Here is a 20,392-nt window from a genome sequence, read left to right on the forward strand (position 1 = left end):
CTGCAGAGGTTTTATGCTGCTGATAGGAAACAACGAGCAGCAGTAGATTTACTTGTTGGTAGATTGATTTTTATGGTATATCAACTAATTATTCTTTTCGATAATTATATCAATATTGGATCAATACTTATTGGTAGATTGATTTTTTAGTTTGTATATATTTCAGTTTAAATTTGTATATATCCGAATGTTGCCGTAGCGTTAGCACGGACACTATACTTAGTCGAGGTAATCGTGCATGTCACCTAAACAAATCATTCGTATCCACACTAGCATTAATAATGTTGCAATCCACAGCCCATCACCTCACATTCATCCACTACAACGCTGTAATGAAATGAAATTATTAAAAAGCTAACAGAGGCTAACCACCACCAAAGGCGGTGTAATTAGCAGTTTCTAATCTAAATTATAAACAACTGTTATATCAATTATTTGCATTTCCAGCCCTTTGAAGTTAGATTATTGACCGATGTACTTGTAAACCACCATGTGAATGTGATTAAACTATTGCGCCTCGTGGAGGCATTTCATTTTAAAAGATTACTACTCACCTAAGGATCCGAGGCCATAACCATTGTTTGGTTTGGACGCTACGATCATTGCGCGTATGGGGTTTTTCCTAGACTAATTCAGCCAGGGGCGTAACGGCCCGAGTCAGAGATCACATAATTCCAACACACTACTCAAAAAAGTACAGTAGAAATAACGTTACCACCCATAAAAAGAATACTCCCTCGGTTAAAAAAACAATTATCATGTTAAGGAGCAACACAATTTTGAACTTAATCAAATATATAGAATTTAATATAGAACAAGAATAATGAGATTACGAAAACATATTTTTTCAGAGTAATTATTTTTTGGAAATTTTAGCCAAATTGAAGAGAATTTGTCTCGGTACAAAAATCTCTAGTATCTGTATCTTCCTATAAAAAACTCGCAAGAACGTGTACAATTGGAGCGTTGAACACGAGGTGTGGTCGGCGTGAAACCGCGGGGATAGGGAGGACTGTTCTGCGATACCAGAGTCGTACAGGGACCTGGGCGCAAAACACGCGCCACATTGGACCGCGGCCGGACAGGGGCAGATAAATAAAGGCGAGGCCGGGAGGGCGGCAGAAAAATCCTCGAAGCAACCCACCCTCTCGTCCCCGTGTCCCCCCACCTCCTCGTCGTCGTCGTCCTCCTCCACACCGCGCGCGCGGCGGTGTTGACCCACCCACCCGTTCCTCCCCCACCCCATCAGCGCTGGAGGCGGCGGTGCGAAAGTCCCCCGGACCCTTCGGCGGCGGCGGCGGCGCGCGGTTATGCCGAGAGGCTCCCAGGTGCGTCGTTCGTCCCGGCCCGAGCTCTTCCGAATTTGTGGATGCAGAATTGGTGGCGGGGACGTCGAGGGATCGGCTTGGGGCTGCATCCGGGTGGGGAATTCGGCGTGGTCTTGGTCGGGGGTACGGGGATCGTGCGGCGGGTGGCCGACCGGTGAGATCCGGGTACGGGACGTGGGGGCGTGTTTCGCGTGTTCGGATCCCGTCTGTTTTCATTCAAATTGGGGGTGGTGGTTGGTCCGCCGTGGGTAATTCCACTAATTCGTGTGCCTGGCGGTCGCGTGGGTGCTTGATTTGTGAAATTAGGCAGGGGTAGCTGTGTGTCTGCGCCGCCGGGTCTCGTCATGGTTCAGGGGCGTTATCGTGCTGGTTCATGCTCAATCACGCAGCGGTGAATCATCATACTGGTCTATGCTCAAATTGTGTGTGCTGCTGCTGTGAACTCTAGATATCTAATTGGTTTGTTTTTTGGGGCTGCATGGTTTGTAAATTGTAATAGATGTGTCTGTGCTGTACTCGTGGATAGCGTGTGGGTGTAATTCTGTAAATCCAGCTCTTGTGCTCTTGCTGTATCCAAACTTTTAGTGCTAATTTGGGAGAGATAGGAAAACACCAATTAATTCGAATTGTTGGGACCTTTGAGCTTAGATCCAATTGATATATACAATATTGTTTACTGTAGAAGAATCCATTGGGATTTTCAACGCATCGATGCATGCTTGTGCTCTTTTATTTGATTCTGATTCCTTTGCACCTATGCGTTGTGCGTGATCTACTTTGCTAGGCTCCAATTAATTAGAACTTAGGTAGGTAGATCATGCATTCAGATTCTGCGTGACCTACCGTGTTACTTCATTTTCGCACACTCATAGACTGCCAATTTGTTGCCTAATTACCACTCTCAATACTTATTATGCAGGTTTCATCACCGTGCTCTGCTGGAGTTTTAGCATTTTCAGCAAGGATATGGAGTACACCCCCTACGCAGCAAGTTCCTCTGTATCCCACATCTCGCTGCTCGAGGAAGTTCTTGGCTGGAGGTTTTGTCTTTACGGAGACTTCCTGGTCATCTCTTTTGTCAACTCCACCTGAGGATCACCCCGCGTCTAGCGACTGCCTTGCCTGGTCCCATGCTGTCAGACATTAGAGTTGCCTAGTGATTACAGTGCAGCTGTAGCACACTTATTTGAGCATGGTGGATCTGTTTCTCTGGCAACATTTCGGTAATCTTTGTCTTGGTGCTAATCAGCCAGCAAAAATTACCATCAAGACATCTCTGGACACTTGAATCTAACGCTTAGAGCTTTGCCGTCGCATATAGGCTCTAGGTATCCTTTCACCAATAGCTAAGCTACTAGCATTACATATTCTGTATCCTGCCTATTCCAGTTCTCACACATATTCCCCCCCGACAGGTTCTGGTTTTGTTCTCTGCTAGCTTTCTTCTACCTTATCGCTGTAAGTTTTCAGTCTGGTCAGTCCAAAGTTCGGTGTGTATTGGTTACGCTATCTTTCACCAGCCTTCACTTTGGATGGCGTGACATTAGGTACGTGTGCACTCTCTAATGTAGACATGGTCCATTCATGATTCATCATTATGTAGCATTAGAAAACGTAGTTTTACTTAATTAACTGATACCAGATCCATTATGTGCTAATTTCAGAGCAGAGGCGTTCAAGATTTTGTTGCGCAAAGCATGGGAATAGCATACATAACTTTGAGAGGAGTCTCCAGTGACTTTGGTGTTGTAACATCCAAAGATGCTCCTGTGATACATATATGAGTCCTGTTTGTTACTATACAACTGTTCTGAAATAAGGGCAGTTCTGTGCACCACCAGCTAATAAAATGGAGAGGTGAAGATCCTCTATAACCAGATGATTATAAGAACTTATAATCCTGTCTAAGCTGTTTTGGATGTCTGCTTACCTCGTTTTGGCATTGTGTTCCAGGTATACGATCATCAAGGAAGTTGGTGATGGAACATTTGGGAGTGTTTGGCGTGCAACCAATAAGGAAAGTGGTGAAGTGGTATGTCATTAGGCTTGCCCATTTGTTGCTCAACTTTTTCAGCAGCTACACAGTTTAGTTTCCCATTGTTAGCTTTTTCACCTCATTAAGATACCTGGTCTGATAGGTTGCGATCAAGAAGATGAAGAAAAAATATTATTCTTGGGAAGAGTGCATAAACCTCCGCGAAGTGAAGGTGATTGTTGCTTTCAATCTGTCTAATCTTTATAATGTTCTGTGGCATTCTTTTGAGTTACTTATTTTTTTTAATCAGTCCTTGCGAAGGATGAACCATCCAAACATTGTGAAGCTCAAAGAAGTCATAAGAGAGAATGATATGTTGTTCTTTGTTTTTGAGTACATGGTATGGACATATCATAGCCCTTATTCATGTGTCGTTTCTGTGCTTGTACTCTGTAAGGTTACTAAAGTTTACGTTCTTTGTTGTTGTTTTAGGAATGTAGTCTTTATCAGCTGATGAAGAGCAAAGGGAAGCCCTTCTCAGAGACTGAAATCCGAAACTGGTGCTTTCAAATATTTCAAGCTCTGAGTCACATGCATCAGCGTGGATATTTTCACCGTGACCTTAAGCCTGGTATGTGATTTTGCATTTGTTTTTTACATTTAATGTTGCAATGGTTGGTCTATGGTTCCTGTTTGTTACGAAACAAGTTACTAGCTCCAGTGATTTTCACATGACATTTTGGACAACAAAATAGTTCTACACGCAGTTCAATCTTGATGTCTAAAACACCATATATATTTGACTGACTGGAGGGACTATCACTTATAAGCTCAGGAACAGCTGCCTTGCAATTTTCTGTATGAACTGCGTCTTGAGGTTACAAAAAGTTCAAGAAACCTTTTGTTAGTTATAAATTGCTGTAGGTGAATAAGTATTCATGATGTGGTTGCCCTCTGTGGTTATTTTTAAATTTGTTGAGTAGTTTATCTATCATTATACACTGATGAAACTTTGCAACAGTAGTAAATGTTGTCTGTTCATTCCCTGTGTATGATGTAGTTGCAGAGTGATTCACTTTCAGAACCAGAAAATGTATACATGGTAGTGGGTAATGGATTCTAGTTCTTTTCATAGTAGCTGTGGACATAAGATCATATAAGAGGAAAAAAGAGAATAAAAGTAACGAAATCTTGCAGTACTGTTCTTTATTTAACTTGTTACATGTACTGTGTTCCATCTGGGAATGTGTTCAATGTTGTTAGCTAATGGCAACAATCATAATTGATCCTATTATATAACTTGTGCAATTTCAGAAAATTTGCTTGTTACAAAGGAGCTCATCAAGATAGCGGATTTTGGGCTTGCTCGTGAAATTTCTTCTGAGCCACCATATACGGAATATGTGTCCACTCGTTGGTAGGTTAATGTTTGAAGTCTTATATTTGTTTAAAGTGTACAAAATAATAGAATAATCTAATGCTTACTATTGACTAGGTATCGTGCCCCTGAAGTTCTTCTACAGGCTACTGTTTACAATGCAGCAGTTGGTAAGTGAAAAATATTTGTGGCTTTACCTGAAAGTCGGAGAGTAAATTGGTGCCATTTTATTAATATGTTTATTTTCTATCATATTTCAAGACATGTGGGCAATGGGTGCCATTATCGCTGAGCTTTTTTCACTGCGACCACTTTTTCCTGGCTCAAGGTACGCATGGTTCTTCAAACCAAATTGGTTGCCCCTCTGTTTCGGTTGGCGTGTGTCAATCATTAGAACATATTTAGTTTCACTCTCTATTTGAACTGAGGTTGCTTATACTAAGAAAAGCATGCCACATAGGTGAAAGAATTTAGTGTTGACCATTTTAATAAAATATGATAGGAGTATTTCGGTATTTCCTTTTTAATATTTATTTTTTATACAATGGAAAAATTGACAATAGTCAGCTTAGCTTCTATCAGAAATAGCAATCAAGTTACTTTACAGAAGGGCGATTTTGAATAAGTGATCCTAGGAAGCAACTGGCTTTCTTAGAAGTTATTTTGTATAGAAAAGGCTATCTGTAACTCCATGTTTTATCTTCTTCAGTGAACCAGATGAACTCTACAAAATCTGTAGCATTCTTGGCACTCCGAATCAGCGCACTTGGCCTGAAGGACTGCAGCTAGCAGCATCTATAGGTTTTCAGTTCCCTAAGGTATAGAGATATACCTCTTGTAAGATACTTTCATATTAGTGACTGTTAGTGGTATAACTGTGCTATGTCATGTTTCAGTGTGAAAGCATACATCTTTCGGAAGTGGTTCCCTTAGCAAGCGAAGATGCAATCAGCCTTATTTCGGTAAGTGTCAATGTTCAACACTCCCTTTTTTTTTCCTGCTTAAAGTGTTCCTTCCTCCCTTCTGTTTGTAAACGCGTCCCATTAACTGATGGATAACAAATTACTATCTGCCACAGTGGCTTTGCTCATGGGACCCACGAAGAAGGCCAACAGCAGTGGAGGTTTTGCAGCATCCCTTCTTTCAGGTCATTCTTCTGACAAGGTTTACATACTGGTTGATGAGTTAACCTGCTTCACAACCTTACCATCATTGTGTTTTGCAGCCATGCTTCTATGTCCCTCCTTCACTTCGCTTCAAATCCACCGGATATGCATCAACGCCACCATCAGGTACCTCAATATCCTTGGGATATGCATACTCATGTTCTTTTTCATTAGTACATCACTACATCCTTGTTGAACAAGTTCACATTCACATAATTGATCTCTACTTCTGTAGCTGGGGCTAAAGGAGCTGTGGATCAGAAGAACATTAGGAGATACTCCATGGGGACTGTACCCAATGCGAGGCCAACAGTTAATTACTCGTACTTGAGCAATAACGCTCCAGCAAGAGCAGGTATGTGTTTGGGCTGGCATGGGCTACTCAGTTCTTATTAAAGGATTTTGTGGCTTTTGCCTCTGGAGGTTCTTACTTTTCTGCCTTGTCCACGTTGCAGCTGGTGTGCAAAGGAAATTGGAGTTGGATCATCAGGTGAATATAATTTCTTAGCTGTTCATATAGCTGGTTGCTTTACATTTTCAGCAACTCAATATTTGTCATTATCTTTTGCAGCTCCCAGACACTAACCATAAGGCGACAAAGGCGAACGTGATGAATCAGTCTTGGTCCAGACCAGCAGCAGTAAGGAGCAATGGTGAGTACTGTTGCTGATCATTCTGTGGACGTATACCTGAAAGGATCTTGTCTAGTTACTTTGAACTAACATTGCAAGCTTTGGTTTCTGGGCAGGGAATTACCCTGCCAAGGATCAGAACCCCCGTGCACCTGACCTTGCCGAGAAGTTGTCTCAGCTGTCAATGGGCCCCAACAGGGTGTCGGGTTTGGGTTCTGAGAGGTTTGCTACAGACCTGAAATATCGAACCCATGGGAACACTGTCAAGCGCCCCTTGCCCGTGGGATCCAGGGCATGGCATGGCCCAGCCGACCCCTTCCGGCGCCCATACGAGATGCCAGGTGATAGGGCTCTCCTTCCAAGGAAGCTCGTAAGCTGAAGCTGAAGCTGAGGCTCCAAGAAACATCTCCAACGCTTGCCCTCCCGAGTGTCACCGCTACTCTTTCCCGGCTACTTACCTCAGAATAAACCACCAATCTCCTTTGCAGCAGTGTATGTTTCCCAGCAGTACCGTGCTTGTGAGTGATGAGAATAAGAGGCGTCCTGGTTCATGCACCCATCGCCCTGGTCCCTGGGTCCGAGGGCTCCTGGGTGGTTGGGCGCATGGCCGAATGTGTCTTCATGTGACATTGTGTTTTATGCTTTGCGATGTGTGACTGGTTTCAGTTGTTTACTGCATGGTTTTTGTTTTTTGCTCAAGCAAACTTATTTATCATTAAGGAACAATTCAAAATCAGCGAAACATCAGTTTTGGGTCCCGTTCGCTTCGCTGAGAAAACAAGCCAAAACATTGTTCCGGCGAATTTGTTTTGAGAGAAAAATACTGTTTCGGTTGAAGAAACAAGCTAAAAAAGGTGGATTATAAGAGGCAAAAACAACCTAGTACACGTTTGGTTAGTTCCCACGCAATCTCGCCCAGGCGGGCGAGCTGTCTTGGCTCTCCCACACCACCATCTCGATATTCGAACATCTTGTTTTGGCTCTCCCACAGGAACATCTTGATACCTGAAACGATCGTATATGGTTGTGGATTATTACTGCTGGCTGGTTTGGTACGAGAGAAAAATACTGTTCTAACTAAAAATTTACTATCGTTTACGACTAAGCGAACAGGCCGAAGGGAACCAAACACTGCTCGTAATCAAACTTGATCAAGCACGATGCACAGGAGGGAACCAAACCCACAGGCCTTTTCGGTATTCTTGGGAGAAACCACGGCCCCTAATTCTAATTTTGGACTGAGCAATGACTCCGTACACGTAATTTGCATCTCACGATCATAAATAATTTATATGGAGCCTGGGTCAACCGGACAAGAAATCCAAAACCTTGAACAATAGGAGCAGGAACAGATATCCACAAACTAATCTGAAACCTTTTACATTTATAAGAATATAAGACAAACTAATACAAACGCAAAGCACGTTTCCACCAGGCTGCCCTGTAATTGTACGTTTATTTGATGCCTATCCCTAACTCCTGTTGACTTCTGGCAGCTTCAGTGTACATTCTGTGGGGCCTATATAACTTGCTATCTTTGGATGGAAAACTAATAGGCACAGCTAAAATACAGGACAACCGAAAGCTGTGGGCACCTATGTATGGGAAACAAACAAATGTTGCTGACTAAATATCGACACGAAGGGCCGTCAAGAAAGCTAGCGTGTAAGGAGAAGTGGACTTGCCGAAGGGCGTGCACCACCGTGGCAGCTTCTCGAGAACCCTTGCCACCTGTGGTGTGACTCTATTCACATCTGTTCTTAGTTTTATCAGGAAAGGAACATCCGCCGCTTGTTTAGCTTCTCTTTGAGATGTTTCGGTAGCCTTGTTCGACCAGTATAGGGTTAGCTGGAATTTTGTCGGCGAGTTTTTGCCGCCTGCAAACTGGATTGTATGCCACCCATCTATCTCGCTCTTATCGCCAAGTAGGACTATTTTCTCTGAATCCACTGAACAGAATACATGAAAAAATGTCAAATGATGTGGATAGGGAAATCAGCTACAGTCAGTACTTTCAAGCATGTTCAAAGCCTACTGGTACTGATTTATACTGATATTTATCAGTACTAGCTGACAAGCTCAAGCAATGAACTCTAGTTATAAAGTTTCCTGTTTTTTTCAGAATTATATATTTATTTAATGGTTCAACTCACCTTGAACCGTGAAGTCATCGATTTCCTCTTTGTTGATTCCAAGCGTCCAACGTGTCGATGACTTGCTATCAACTGATACTACTGTCTGTCGAGCACCACCTGCAACTGAATCACTTTCTACAAGGAGCACAGGAACTTCAGACTTGCTCCATCCAGTATTACTCTCTTTGTAACTCCGACAACCGTACTTCATTGTAAATGTTACAAAGTCAGTAGTCATATTTCTTCCACAAGAAAATTCTTCATCTCCAAGGTCCACTAATTCATTTGTCAACTTTCCAGGTGTATTGGAAAACAAAGAAATATAGGATACTGGTTCTCTATTTCCGTCATCTATTCCTGTGGTATCGACGACATGTACAACCTGAGAAGATACAGATCATCAAGTTACTATATTCTGTTGATTCGCAAAAAGGAGCTACTACCATTGATTAGGTATCAATACTAAAATGATCTTGATTAATGCCAAATAGTGGGATATTGTGATAAATCCAGGCAAGCAGGATTCCATTGGAGATACTCCCTCCGTCCTAATATATAAGGCGTAACCACTTTTTGTTTATGTCTCATAATATAAGGCGTGCTCTCTCACATACATCAATGCAGTAGTACTAGTATTGAGAGAGAGAATTAAATGTGTCCTTGGTCTTTGTACCAGAGGTGGTTACGTTAAATACTAGGACGGAGGGAGTATGAACAAGCATTTAGGAACTCAAATATGCAACAAACCATCATGTTGTAGCGACTATCCCCAACAAAATGAATCATGGGGCCACATATGGTTACTTTCAACTCGTCCCTCAAAAGGATTCATCATGTTCCTTACACAAATAAAAAGAATGAGATGGCATCCAAACCATTGATAACTAGTTTTGAGATGCAGTGAGGATATGGTGCAAGTAGCATTGCTCCCAATTACCAAAACATAACTGATGAGTACTTGTTTTGGTTTGGGTACCAAGGGAGAAATTTGTTATCGAAATTTCACAGGTATGCATAAACAAATATCATGATAAACCCAGCTAGAGGCACTGTAGTATAACAGTAGCATAAGAAGTGCTTACGTTTACAGATCGAGCGACATCCTCCGTAAATGCTGGCACAATGCCACTTGACGCCAAAAAAAGTGAAAGACCAAAGGATACGAATAATAGTAAACCCAGAATTCTTTTATCACCTAAGAAAAGCACAACAGTATACAAAAGCTTCTTTTGGGAAGGTAACTGAAAAGGCAAATGCATAAAAATAAATCTACAAAATGTGAATTAGTTTAAGAATTTCAAGCATGGCCAGATAGCAGTACAGTGAACATTAAATAGAAAAAGTAGGAACCCTTTTCTGACAGGTGAAGAAATACCAGGAAATGCAACACTATGGTTATTTAACAGGCATTAGTTATATAACTGCAATATACATCAACATGTTGGTGTCCTGAGAACACAGAAGTGTCTGTTGGCAACTTGGCAGTGCAAATACTTATACATTACTAAATTATTACTGACTATGCAGTGAAGAACAAAACTGAAAATGCTGTACAGTGCAAGACTAGCAGATAAACCCACACCCTTTCATTCTAAATGGAAGAGGAAAGTCAAAAAAATGAAATGTAAACAAGAACACAAATATTAATGAGAACATAACTTTAGCATTAAAGGAAATGTAACTATATCTAGCACGTCATGATTTACCTGAGATATGAATGTATGAAAGAAGATACACAAATGTGGAACAGACGACAACAGCAATGGCAACCGAAACTATTACATTTCCAAGCCAGTCTGGTAGTCCGCCAGGATTCCTGTGTATCAATGCAAAATGAGGTTAAGAAAAAAATTTAGTTGCTTTAGATAGCATACTTTATGTTTCAAAGAACATCAAACATTAACCGAAGAGATGATAAACTGCAAGGTGTCTACATATTACCTGTCAATGCCTACAATACTTCCAACAATTACATTGACCATGCGAACAGCCAAACCAGCAGAGGACACAACTGGTGCAGCCAAACCCAGAACCAATGTGACAACCTTAAGTTGTTTAGGTAGCCGAACAGGGGAGAGAGTAGCTTCCAAAAAACCATCTACAAATAAACAACAGCCATAAACACTCAAGGCGATATCAAGCTATTAACATAGACAGTATCAGCAACTTACATGCAAAAGCAGGCGAAACAAGCCAGATGAGTGCTATATATGATGATCCAACCTTGAAATAAGTTCCTAGTATCAAAGCTATTAGCCATTGGACAAAACCAGATTTAAAAATCCACCTCTCAGCTTCCAGGTCAATAACATTTTCCATCGTGCTAAGAGTTAAGCCTGGTTTTGTTCTGGAATACACACGTCGAAGATGCCTCTTCAGGAGAATAAATCCAATATGCTGACCAATAAATGCTCCAAGCAGTGCAGGTGAACCAAATAAGCCAATAATTAACCATGGGTTCGCAACATATGGAACAGGAAACAGACATATGTAGGGCAGAGCAAATGCTACCACAACTGGTAAGCAGATAGAAAATATCAACATTAGAATGATGCTCAAACATGATATTGCAAAGGACACCAGTGCAGGGTGTCCACCCATAAGCAATGATGTTCCCCATATTAGAAGTGACTGCAATATGATTGAGTTGTGAAACATGGTAGCAAGTCGCTGTGGATAGACCACCATGTACTTTCCCTGCAAGGTTGAACAAATAGGCAGAAGAGGGGGAAAAATAAGTTGACTGCAATATGAACTTCACAAAATCTAAAATTAAATAGTTTTAACAATTTCCTGTTTCATCTAATATTGGTGGAATTTTCCAGTAACCAACAAGGACAGATTTCATGACACACAATCAAGATCATTGGCAGCACATAATGGGGAAAGAATTTACTGCAATACCAGGATATCGAAGTAAACAGCTTTATCCTGCTCTGTGTTTCCTTGCTTCCGTTGTTGTGCATCTTTCAAAAATTTTGGAGATGCTGCAGAATGGAGTAGGAAAGCAAGCATGTTATCTCCATTATGCTGAAGAGACCCCGGTTTCAGAAGCGTCATCTTGTCATTCTACAAAGTAGATAATAGAAACAATCACAAACCAGAAGTTAACATGTTTAGGATTCAACAAAGTGGATTATCAAATATTCTTTTGACCCTGTAATATTTTTACCATATTAATTGAGGCCATGTTCCATTCCAGATCTATTGGTACATGACAAGCATTCAAATAATTAGATATCACTAAGAACTAAATGGTTGCATATATTCTTAGCCACCTTGTGAGGCTGCAGCAACAAGAGAAGTAGGCATTTACATCTGCTGGCAGCATATTAACTAATATTATCGACGACTAGGACCTTTCCCTCTCCATCTATCACTATAACACATCACATAATAGATGCAAACACAAGTATACACAAGACTGGAGAGGCTCTCTTTCTTTATTGTTCAAATAACGATCTGTACAATGAAATCTCTCTCCTCTCCTCCCATATATAGAGTCCTGGTGCGAAGGTGTGCTACTAGGAGTCCATGTTTTTGGTAAAAGTTCGATCCAAAAACCCATTGGGAAAACAGTTCTTGGAGAAAGAGTACAAAGAATATGCAAGTTGCATAGCCCAGCATTCCTTTGAACGTGTAGTTTTTTAGTCAATTATGTATTAGTCTATTAGATATAATATGCCCTTACTTAATCTGGTTTGATCTAGTTAGCTGCTCCTTTAAAGAGAACAAACCTAGTAGCATTGTTAGGTGTAAGCCCCCCATTCCCTCCCTCTCCCTCCCTCCCTCCAACAAGGCCTCGGAGCCATTGTGGCAACTGCTAGTGTAATCCTTTTGTTAATCTTTTGCTTAACTAGTAGTTTTTTTTTTTCTCGAACACGCAAGAGAACTGCACGTCATTGCATTAAGATAGAAAAACAATCCGATTACAAGCCAATTCCACAGCAAGGGTTAGTTTTTTAACACATTCATGCCCTTGAAAGATAGAGCAGCCATATCCATCTTCCTAACCCAAAATCTCCCCGAGGGCCTTAGCACTGGACAAAACACACAACACTGCCTGCTCGCTAATCTCCTGTACCACTGCTCGGACGTCAGGGACACAGCCATTACAGTGGGGACTACCCTACTGTATTCCCAGTTCCAAAAAAAAGGAAAACGCAGTGGTTCCGATGCTTCCAATATGTATGCCTATATGCAATGCAAGAGTAGCTTAGCAGCTCAGAAGCTGATAAGGCTGGTTGATCAAGAGCAAGTGTCTTACCCTCGAACCTCAACACTGCCACATCATATATCTTCTAGAATTAAACAGCTCAGTTAATACTTGTGAAGCAACTTGATCTGCAATCTATTTCTCCTTTTTGTTAAAACTGTTACTTTTGATTTGGAACCAAAATTTCAGTTTAAACTCTTAATGTTCATCAAGCAACATTATTAAAGAAGCTTAGTCATTGAGTGAGGCTTCATAAAAAAATTACTTTCCATTTTTAAAAAAACAGAAGTACACAAAGAATTATCAATGGACAATATGTCAGAACTTTTATCCACAACCTTATATATATGTATAAAGTCATAAACATGTCGGAAAGAGAAAAAAACTCAGATAAGTTTGGCATTAATAATGATAAGCCAAGAGAACCAACCTTCGTATGATACACAGATGTCGTATCGGTATATGCAAAATCAAGTCCAGGAAGACGGCCAACTTCCTCATATATTTGAAAATCGGTAGCAGATTTTATTGCTCCAGAATGAAAAACATCCTGCAATTACAAAACATCAATCCCCTGGGAAAACAACCAATATTAATCTATCATGCAGCACCAAACTGACAGATCTGGAACTATCTTCTTTCACCCAAGCAACAAAAAACTCCCTTTTTCTTCAAGCTCTTTTTTAGCACCAAATACATTGGTTTGAGGATGGCAAACAATTGTATATACCTAATTTATTAATAGATTGTTTCTATAATCAAACAGGACAAATGAAAATTAACAAATGCTCTGGGCTGTTAGATTTCAGTTAACTCAGGCATGACCATGCACATTGAACCCCAAAAAAAAACAGCAACCGAAATTGAGCAAAATCTGGCCAGAGGGGAAAAAAGAAGTCAGCACAAGAAAGTTGGAGGGAGGGAGGTGCTACCTGTGAAGCTATCTGAGCAGATGGGTATTTGGCTACAGCTGCAAAGCTTTCCAACGCCCAATGGTCAGTACCCTGTCATACATTAAAAACTTTAGGCTAAGTATGTAATTCTCCTTTTGATTGTAAGTTGACCCAAAGTAAATTGTAATCCACAGCACTCAAAACAACGAATAGTTATAAACCAAAGTAGCCACATACACCTTCATGCTTATATTTTTCTTATTTTCTTCCATGTGCAAATCTAACTAAACCTCCCATTCGCCCAATTTTCCAGGAAGACCTTTTATTAGGATCAGGCAGTCAGCAACAAAGAAAATTTTAAACACCAGGAGTCTAAACCTTTGGTACAGACGCAAGTACAAATATAATCTCAACATCCACATGGGGAACATTACAGAACTAAAACAGACCTGGAAGAGTGTGGATTTCCCACCGATACCCATAGCTTCCAGATCAACCGCAAAACTTACTGAATTTCTCCAGTGGTGCTGCATAAAAGTTAACATCAGGATTCAGGAAATTACACATAGCATGCATGGTGACAGCATGAATGTGAAACATGGCTTTCAATGACTTGTTTAAAATAACAGAATAACAATTGGTCAATTTTATTACACTTTAAGAAGTGTCACGAGGGGACTGTTTAGGACACTAATAGAAGGTAAAGGGACTCCTTTAGTGAACAAGTTGGGGAGAAGAAAGGTAACATCTTGAGTAGTATATACTTCTTCGATCCCATATGCTCCTACTCCTGCAAGCGCTAAATTATGAGAAACACTAGCATTATAGGCGCTGTTCGGCAGGACTGAAAAATAAGCCAAAATACTGTCCCGGCTGATTGTTGTGAGAGGAAAATACTGTTCTATCTGAAAATACTGTGCAGGTGAACAGTGTTTTGTGTGTGGGCTGGCCAGCCCAGCCTCAGCCGGCCAGCCAGCCGAACACTCGGATAACCCTTAACAAGGCAGCTACCAATGTAGACCCCTGCCAAAATTCCTGCAACCCCCAAAACAACGCATTCACGAATACCAATGCTTACATTGACACAGTGGGACAATTTAGGAGTGAGGAGTTTGCCAGACACGGAACAGTTCAGTAGTTAATAGAACTCAACAGTTTTCACCCATGCATAGCGCAACTTAATGAGGTCCTCTATTGCAACAATTGTTACAAGAGAATGACAGGTGCTATTATAGTCTAGTAGCAGTACTTAACTACTTAATACATATACAGTAATACTATATACATCCAGGGTAGCAGCACAAGCCACAAGCAGGCAGGACGACTATACTACTCGACTAGCCGACTAGCCACTGACTAATCGGACCTAATTGATGACTATTTACTAATCACGATTATTCGGCAGATCGGTGCCCATACAACTAGGTGATTTGAAAACATTGACCTGGATTGAACAGGTGGTAGCTATGGCAATCTAACGGCACATATGTGTAATATGTGTATGAAGTTTAAAGATACTAACCTGAATTATAAAACTATGGGCACCATCAAGACCCTCTTCTTCTCCAGTATTGAATAAAAACAAGATACCACTCTTAAACCCATGTGCCCACTGAGCCACTCCCCGTGCAAGCTCTAACATGACTCCCACACATGAACTGCAATCCCCAGCACCTTCCCTGAAAATTCAAAAACACATTTAATATCTGAAAAAATGGACAAAATATGTGGATGTCACTACAATTAGATCAATTAATGTACAAAGAAAAATGTAATGATGTTTTACTGTTACCACAATGCCTACATGGATAGCTATCTAAATTATTAGTGAAATCTGCTCAATGAAACAACCAGGTAAAAAATATGGCACTGTGAATCATACACCATTATTCGTATGGTTCCTTCAAAACATATTGTAAATGTCTTATCATTAGATACTCTTGAACTCAGACCCAATAGTCAATGTCAAGTTATTTGTTGTTAATTTATTTCCTACATATTAATGAAGAGGGTATTGAGCCTTACGTTGTCGAAACAGTGTCAATATGCGAAGAAACCAGAATCAAGTTTTCCTTAGCTTCTGGTAAATATTTGGGAGTAACTCTCAATAGCACATGCTTTAAGTCTGAATACAAGAGAGTTTTTCCCTTGAAAAGACCACCGGATAGACAATTTGCGCCTATATCTGTGTGAAACAACTCCAATTGAACATCAACCTCCCAATGAGCTGTCTTCTTTATTTTTTCTGCTACTGCATATACATACTATTGCATGGGCATATCAAAATAGGATACAAAGTTCCACAAAAAATGCTCAGCTTCAATAATGTTACTGATCATGTTATTATAAGGTGCATAGACAACACTACTGCAGGTAAGAAAGAAAATGACAAATTATGAACATGTAAGAAGAGACCGGCAGAATTAAATGGGTGAATCCTAACTTCAATTTGCATTTTCTTGTTACCAGTTCACAGCAGCTTAGCAGCCATTAGTTAGTCTAATTTTGACTAAGTTTATAGAAAAATATATTAACATCTACAAAACCAAACAAAGGTACAATTCAGACATTTCATGGTGGATTTAATGAAACTAATTCTACGCTGCAGAAACTAGAAGACCCAAGTGTTGATTGGAACTGTGAAAGTAGGCTGCATGAATGAACAACCTGGATAGCACGATCGAGGGAATCTGAACCAACTGGGTGAGGACCCAAGCCTGTCAAATATTTAACATGCTTAAGCGCCGAAGCTTCAGAGAACCCCCTCTTGCCAGCCTGCTCAGCATCAAGGGGCAAAGGAAGGCTTCCAAACTGGATCTGATAAACAGACCATGATCCATGAAGGAATATTATCAACAATCCCAGTAACAAGTAAGCACCCCTCCTATGTTTGCGCCTGTCATCATTTGAATCAACTGCCTGATCAACTTTGGGCTTCTCACTGGTTGACACAGAAGAGCCTTGCCCTCGAGGCATCCTGATAATCTGAATTCTAATAATGCAAACAAAAGAAAGATAAGAGTTGTCTTCACAAGTACCACTGCCAATAGACAATTGATCAACAACTAGCTCAGTTTTTTTTCTTCAGGAGTACATTTTTTAAAAGAAAAAATGTTTACCTTTTTTTTGTTGACAACAGGATAAGTTCCATGAATCCAGGCAAAATACAACATGAATAAGGCACAAAATGTAAATTGGTGCGACTTTCCTCACTTCATTCCATAAAGTGACTACAGTTTTACTCAAGCACAGTTGTACTGACATCCATGGCCATGGGTTCACAATCACAACACAAAGTCGTTTTACTCAAGCACAGTTGTACTGACATCCATGGCCATGGGTTCACAATCACAACACAAAGTCATGACAGGATCACCAAACTGACCAGTACAAGAAATCAATCAATAAAGGTCCCAATGCTGCTGCAGGCTTTAAAGAAGCTGGTCTGGATCAGGACAATAGATGACTCTCTCTCCATACCAGAAAAGTGGCAGGTCACCGCAGGGATTTTATAACCCCATCATCATTTTTCAGTTTCACTTCCACACGCAGAAATCAGGAGGAGAAAGGACGCGGCGTGGCCCCTACCTACCTCGGCCCAGTTAAAACTCCCAACTTCGACAGTCGTCATCGTAGGGTAATTTAACTTCGACAGTCGTCATCATAGGGTAATTCATTCACATAGTAACTGACGAAAGTAAGGTTGGTTTAGCTAGTACTCCGTGCGAGACTTAGCACGCAATCTCCTCCATCCCCGTGATCCTCGGCATTGAGGAGCGGCAACAGCGTGTGATTCCTGGGAATTAGATCTAGAAAGCCCAGCCCAGACCCAGCGCCAGCGCCAGCAGCATCGAGGAGGAGAATTGGTACTCAGTTAACCCGGAAAAAAAATCCCACCCCCAAAGGGAACAAATCCGCAACAAACCGGATGGCAGTCCATCCATCTAGTAGGCAGGATTTGGATTTGGGTGTGGTAGTTGAGACCTCAGAGCAAGCAAAGTATACTAATAAGCATACTACAAAACGGAAGCACACTCGATCGTAGAAAAAATCCATCCGGAAATTGAATTCCTTACCAGCAGACGAAGACGAAGGAATCAATCGAAGGCAGGTCCACCCAACGCGACGGCGACGGCGACGCCGGTGCACTTAGGCGGACGAAGATGAAGGAATCAACTGAAGGCAGGTCGGTGCACTGCGGAGGAGAGGAAGACGACTTGGCGGATGAGATGAGAGTTTCCCGTGGTGGAGACCTGGCAGTGGCAGGGATGGGATGGAGTCTCGGGAGACCGTTAGCGAGCGAGGCGAGGGTTCCGTGATGCAGTTGGGCTGGACGCGCGTGCTAGTCGTCGTCGACCCGCTCGCTCCTCCCGACCCCCGAGTCCCGCCGTCCGCCGAGGATTTGCATAGGGGAGGGGAAGAAGACGGAGATGAGAGAATTTATCGGTTGGGATGGGGATGGGATGCTGCCAGCACGACGATCAGCTCGTGATTCCGTGCTGGCTTGACTCGGCTGACGGCTAGGATCGCTGCCTTCCACATCGCGATCCAAATACTAGGTCCTAGAGTTAGTCAACTGTTGCTTGCTGTTGATTAATGTCATATTCGTTTGACTGATAAGTCACGATTAAAAGTATCAACTGATTTGTTGTTAAAGAAAAAATAATTTCGCTTATAAGTCAAATGAATAGGGCATAATAACTCAGTTGGAGAAGGAGAAAAAGAAAATGTATACTATAGTAACGAGTAAAAAGTCTGGCTCGATTTATGTAATTATTAACAAAACCAACGAGCCGAGCTGGATCAGACATGCCACGAGGTTTTTTTTTTTTTGTTCGGCTCGGGGCGGTGGCTTGAAAACTTTTATGTGCTTGTTTTAGGAGTACAACTTTAGCCATGTTCGTTTCTCTTATAATTCATATTTTTTAGCTTGTTTTTTTACTTAGAATAATATTTTTCTCTTACAACAAATTAGTCGGAATAGTATTTCGGTTTTTTTCAACGAAACGAACGAGGTTTATTTATTAATTACCACTGAGCTGATCACAAACCAAATGCCACCTACAAAGTCCAAAGCAGTGCACTGTAAAAGTTCACTTTATCCTAATTTGTTAGTTATTATTAACTGAAAAGGCGCTGACGCGTTTACTCAGCTGTATCAAATCAAAGATCCCGGAGCACATAACCCCTGGGTATATATGAATATACGATATACCTGAATTTGCACTTACGCTCAACTGCAATGAACACCAGCAGTATTAAATTTGTGCTACACCGCTATCAGTTCACAGCAAAACAGAGAAAAAAAAAAGAACAAACTGTTCGCTTGAACTTATCAGTCGGCTTATCAGCTAGAATCTACAGTATTTTTTTCTCACAACAAAACAGCTTCAGCCAGCTTATTAGCCGGCTTTAATACCAGCCGAACAAGCCAAATAAACACTGCCCCGTCCAGAAACGGCAATCGTGTTTGACCAGATGTGAAAAGGTCAAATTATATACAAGTTCAGAGCATAAGACTTGCATCAGTAGATTTTTGTCCAGAGTACCTATGAGATAATATTCATTTCTAGCAAATATATTATAAAGAGAAAAATGTGGTTAAAATTAACTTTCTATGACTTTTACTCTAGTCGTCATCAGATACGCATTTTATGACAGGGAGTAGTACCACAGTACATGCAAATCTCCCAGGCAACACAAAAACCTCCCCTGCACAATTCAGACACAAAAGCCTCCCCGTTCCAAATTATAATTCGTTTGACTTTTTTTACCCTAAATTTGACCACTCATCTTATTCAAAAAATTTATACAAACATAGTCAAATTTTAGTCATTCTCGAAGAACTTTTGTTAATAAAGCAAGCCACAACAAAAAAAAAAAAAGTGATATTTAGCACAAATTTTTAAATAAGACAAGTGGTCAAACTTAAAGTAAAAAAAATCAAACGAACTATAATTTAGAACGGATTTAGTATATATTTATTATATTTCACAGGACCAAAAAGAGCAGTGAGCTAGCAACAGACGGCTCAAATAACTGCCTGGAACCGCATTGCCGCCACCATCATCAAATGCATGTACAGCCCCAGACTGGAGCGAAGCACGTACTGTACATCTTTTACTCAGTTAAGCCAGAACTACATTGGGCTTCGTTCCGCTTACCTTATAATCCGCGCTATTCAGCTTGTTTTTTCAGTCGGAACGATGTTTTTCTCTCATAATAATTCAACCAGAACAGGGCCCAGCCGCTTCACTTGTGTATTTTGCCTCGAAGGTATCGTCAACAGATCAGGCAGCCAGAATCAGCCAGGCGCTACCTACTTACCTTGCCCCCATGCCCCTCTCTCTCTCTGCTGTCTGGAAAGCGTCATTAATCTCAACATTTGAATTTGATGATGCACTTGCGTCATTAATCATAGGCATTGTCGTTTTTGTTTTGTCAACGAGACACCAGGCATAGCATGCTCATGCTCACCAATCCAGATGAATCCGTTGCAACCAAGACTCAAATCGAGATTGTAGTGCTCAAGATTTTCTCCGCGGATGATGAGGATGCTGCTTCTTTCGTTTCATTAACCAATTATGGAGGTACCGTCAGCAATTGACCCCTCTCCAGCTACATAAATTAAAAAAAAAAAACTCAAACCGTATCAGCGATAGCTGAATG

The 20,392-nt window shown here is 41.0% G+C and overlaps 2 protein-coding genes across 3 annotated transcripts; one reads left to right on the top strand and one right to left on the bottom strand.

Moving 5' to 3' along the window:
- Positions 1-1,164: 1,164 nt before the first annotated feature.
- On the top strand, positions 1,165-7,152 carry LOC136527181 (cyclin-dependent kinase F-4-like). The gene is made up of 17 exons (XM_066519799.1): positions 1,165-1,328; positions 2,248-2,453; positions 3,282-3,360; positions 3,467-3,535; positions 3,614-3,703; positions 3,796-3,934; positions 4,618-4,720; positions 4,799-4,851; positions 4,943-5,009; positions 5,391-5,499; positions 5,578-5,643; positions 5,760-5,828; positions 5,907-5,973; positions 6,083-6,202; positions 6,303-6,337; positions 6,419-6,500; positions 6,596-7,152. The coding sequence occupies exons 1-17, from the start codon at positions 1,311-1,313 to the stop codon at positions 6,856-6,858; spliced, it is 1,635 nt and encodes a 544-aa protein (XP_066375896.1). The 5' UTR covers positions 1,165-1,310; the 3' UTR covers positions 6,859-7,152.
- Positions 7,153-7,832: 680 nt separating this feature from the next.
- On the bottom strand, positions 7,833-18,193 carry LOC136527152 (uncharacterized). Of its 2 annotated transcripts, none has more exons than XM_066519772.1 (14): positions 17,800-18,193; positions 16,391-16,708; positions 15,749-15,987; positions 15,246-15,402; positions 14,173-14,250; positions 13,763-13,834; positions 13,261-13,380; positions 11,519-11,683; positions 10,786-11,311; positions 10,556-10,712; positions 10,321-10,430; positions 9,697-9,809; positions 8,633-8,996; positions 7,833-8,428 (listed from the first exon to the last, which is right to left on the bottom strand). In XM_066519772.1, exons 2-14 carry the CDS (start codon positions 16,697-16,699, stop codon positions 8,106-8,108), a joined length of 2,733 nt encoding a protein of 910 aa, XP_066375869.1. In that variant the 5' UTR covers positions 16,700-16,708; positions 17,800-18,193; the 3' UTR covers positions 7,833-8,105. The 2 variants fall into 2 exon arrangements, with proteins under 2 accessions (XP_066375869.1, XP_066375868.1); XM_066519771.1 differs by having other exon boundaries at positions 16,391-16,715; positions 17,800-18,192.
- Positions 18,194-20,392: the final 2,199 nt, after the last annotated feature.

Source organism: Miscanthus floridulus, chromosome 19 (assembly GCF_019320115.1).
Source record: "Miscanthus floridulus cultivar M001 chromosome 19, ASM1932011v1, whole genome shotgun sequence".
Taxonomy (NCBI): domain Eukaryota; kingdom Viridiplantae; phylum Streptophyta; class Magnoliopsida; order Poales; family Poaceae; genus Miscanthus; species Miscanthus floridulus.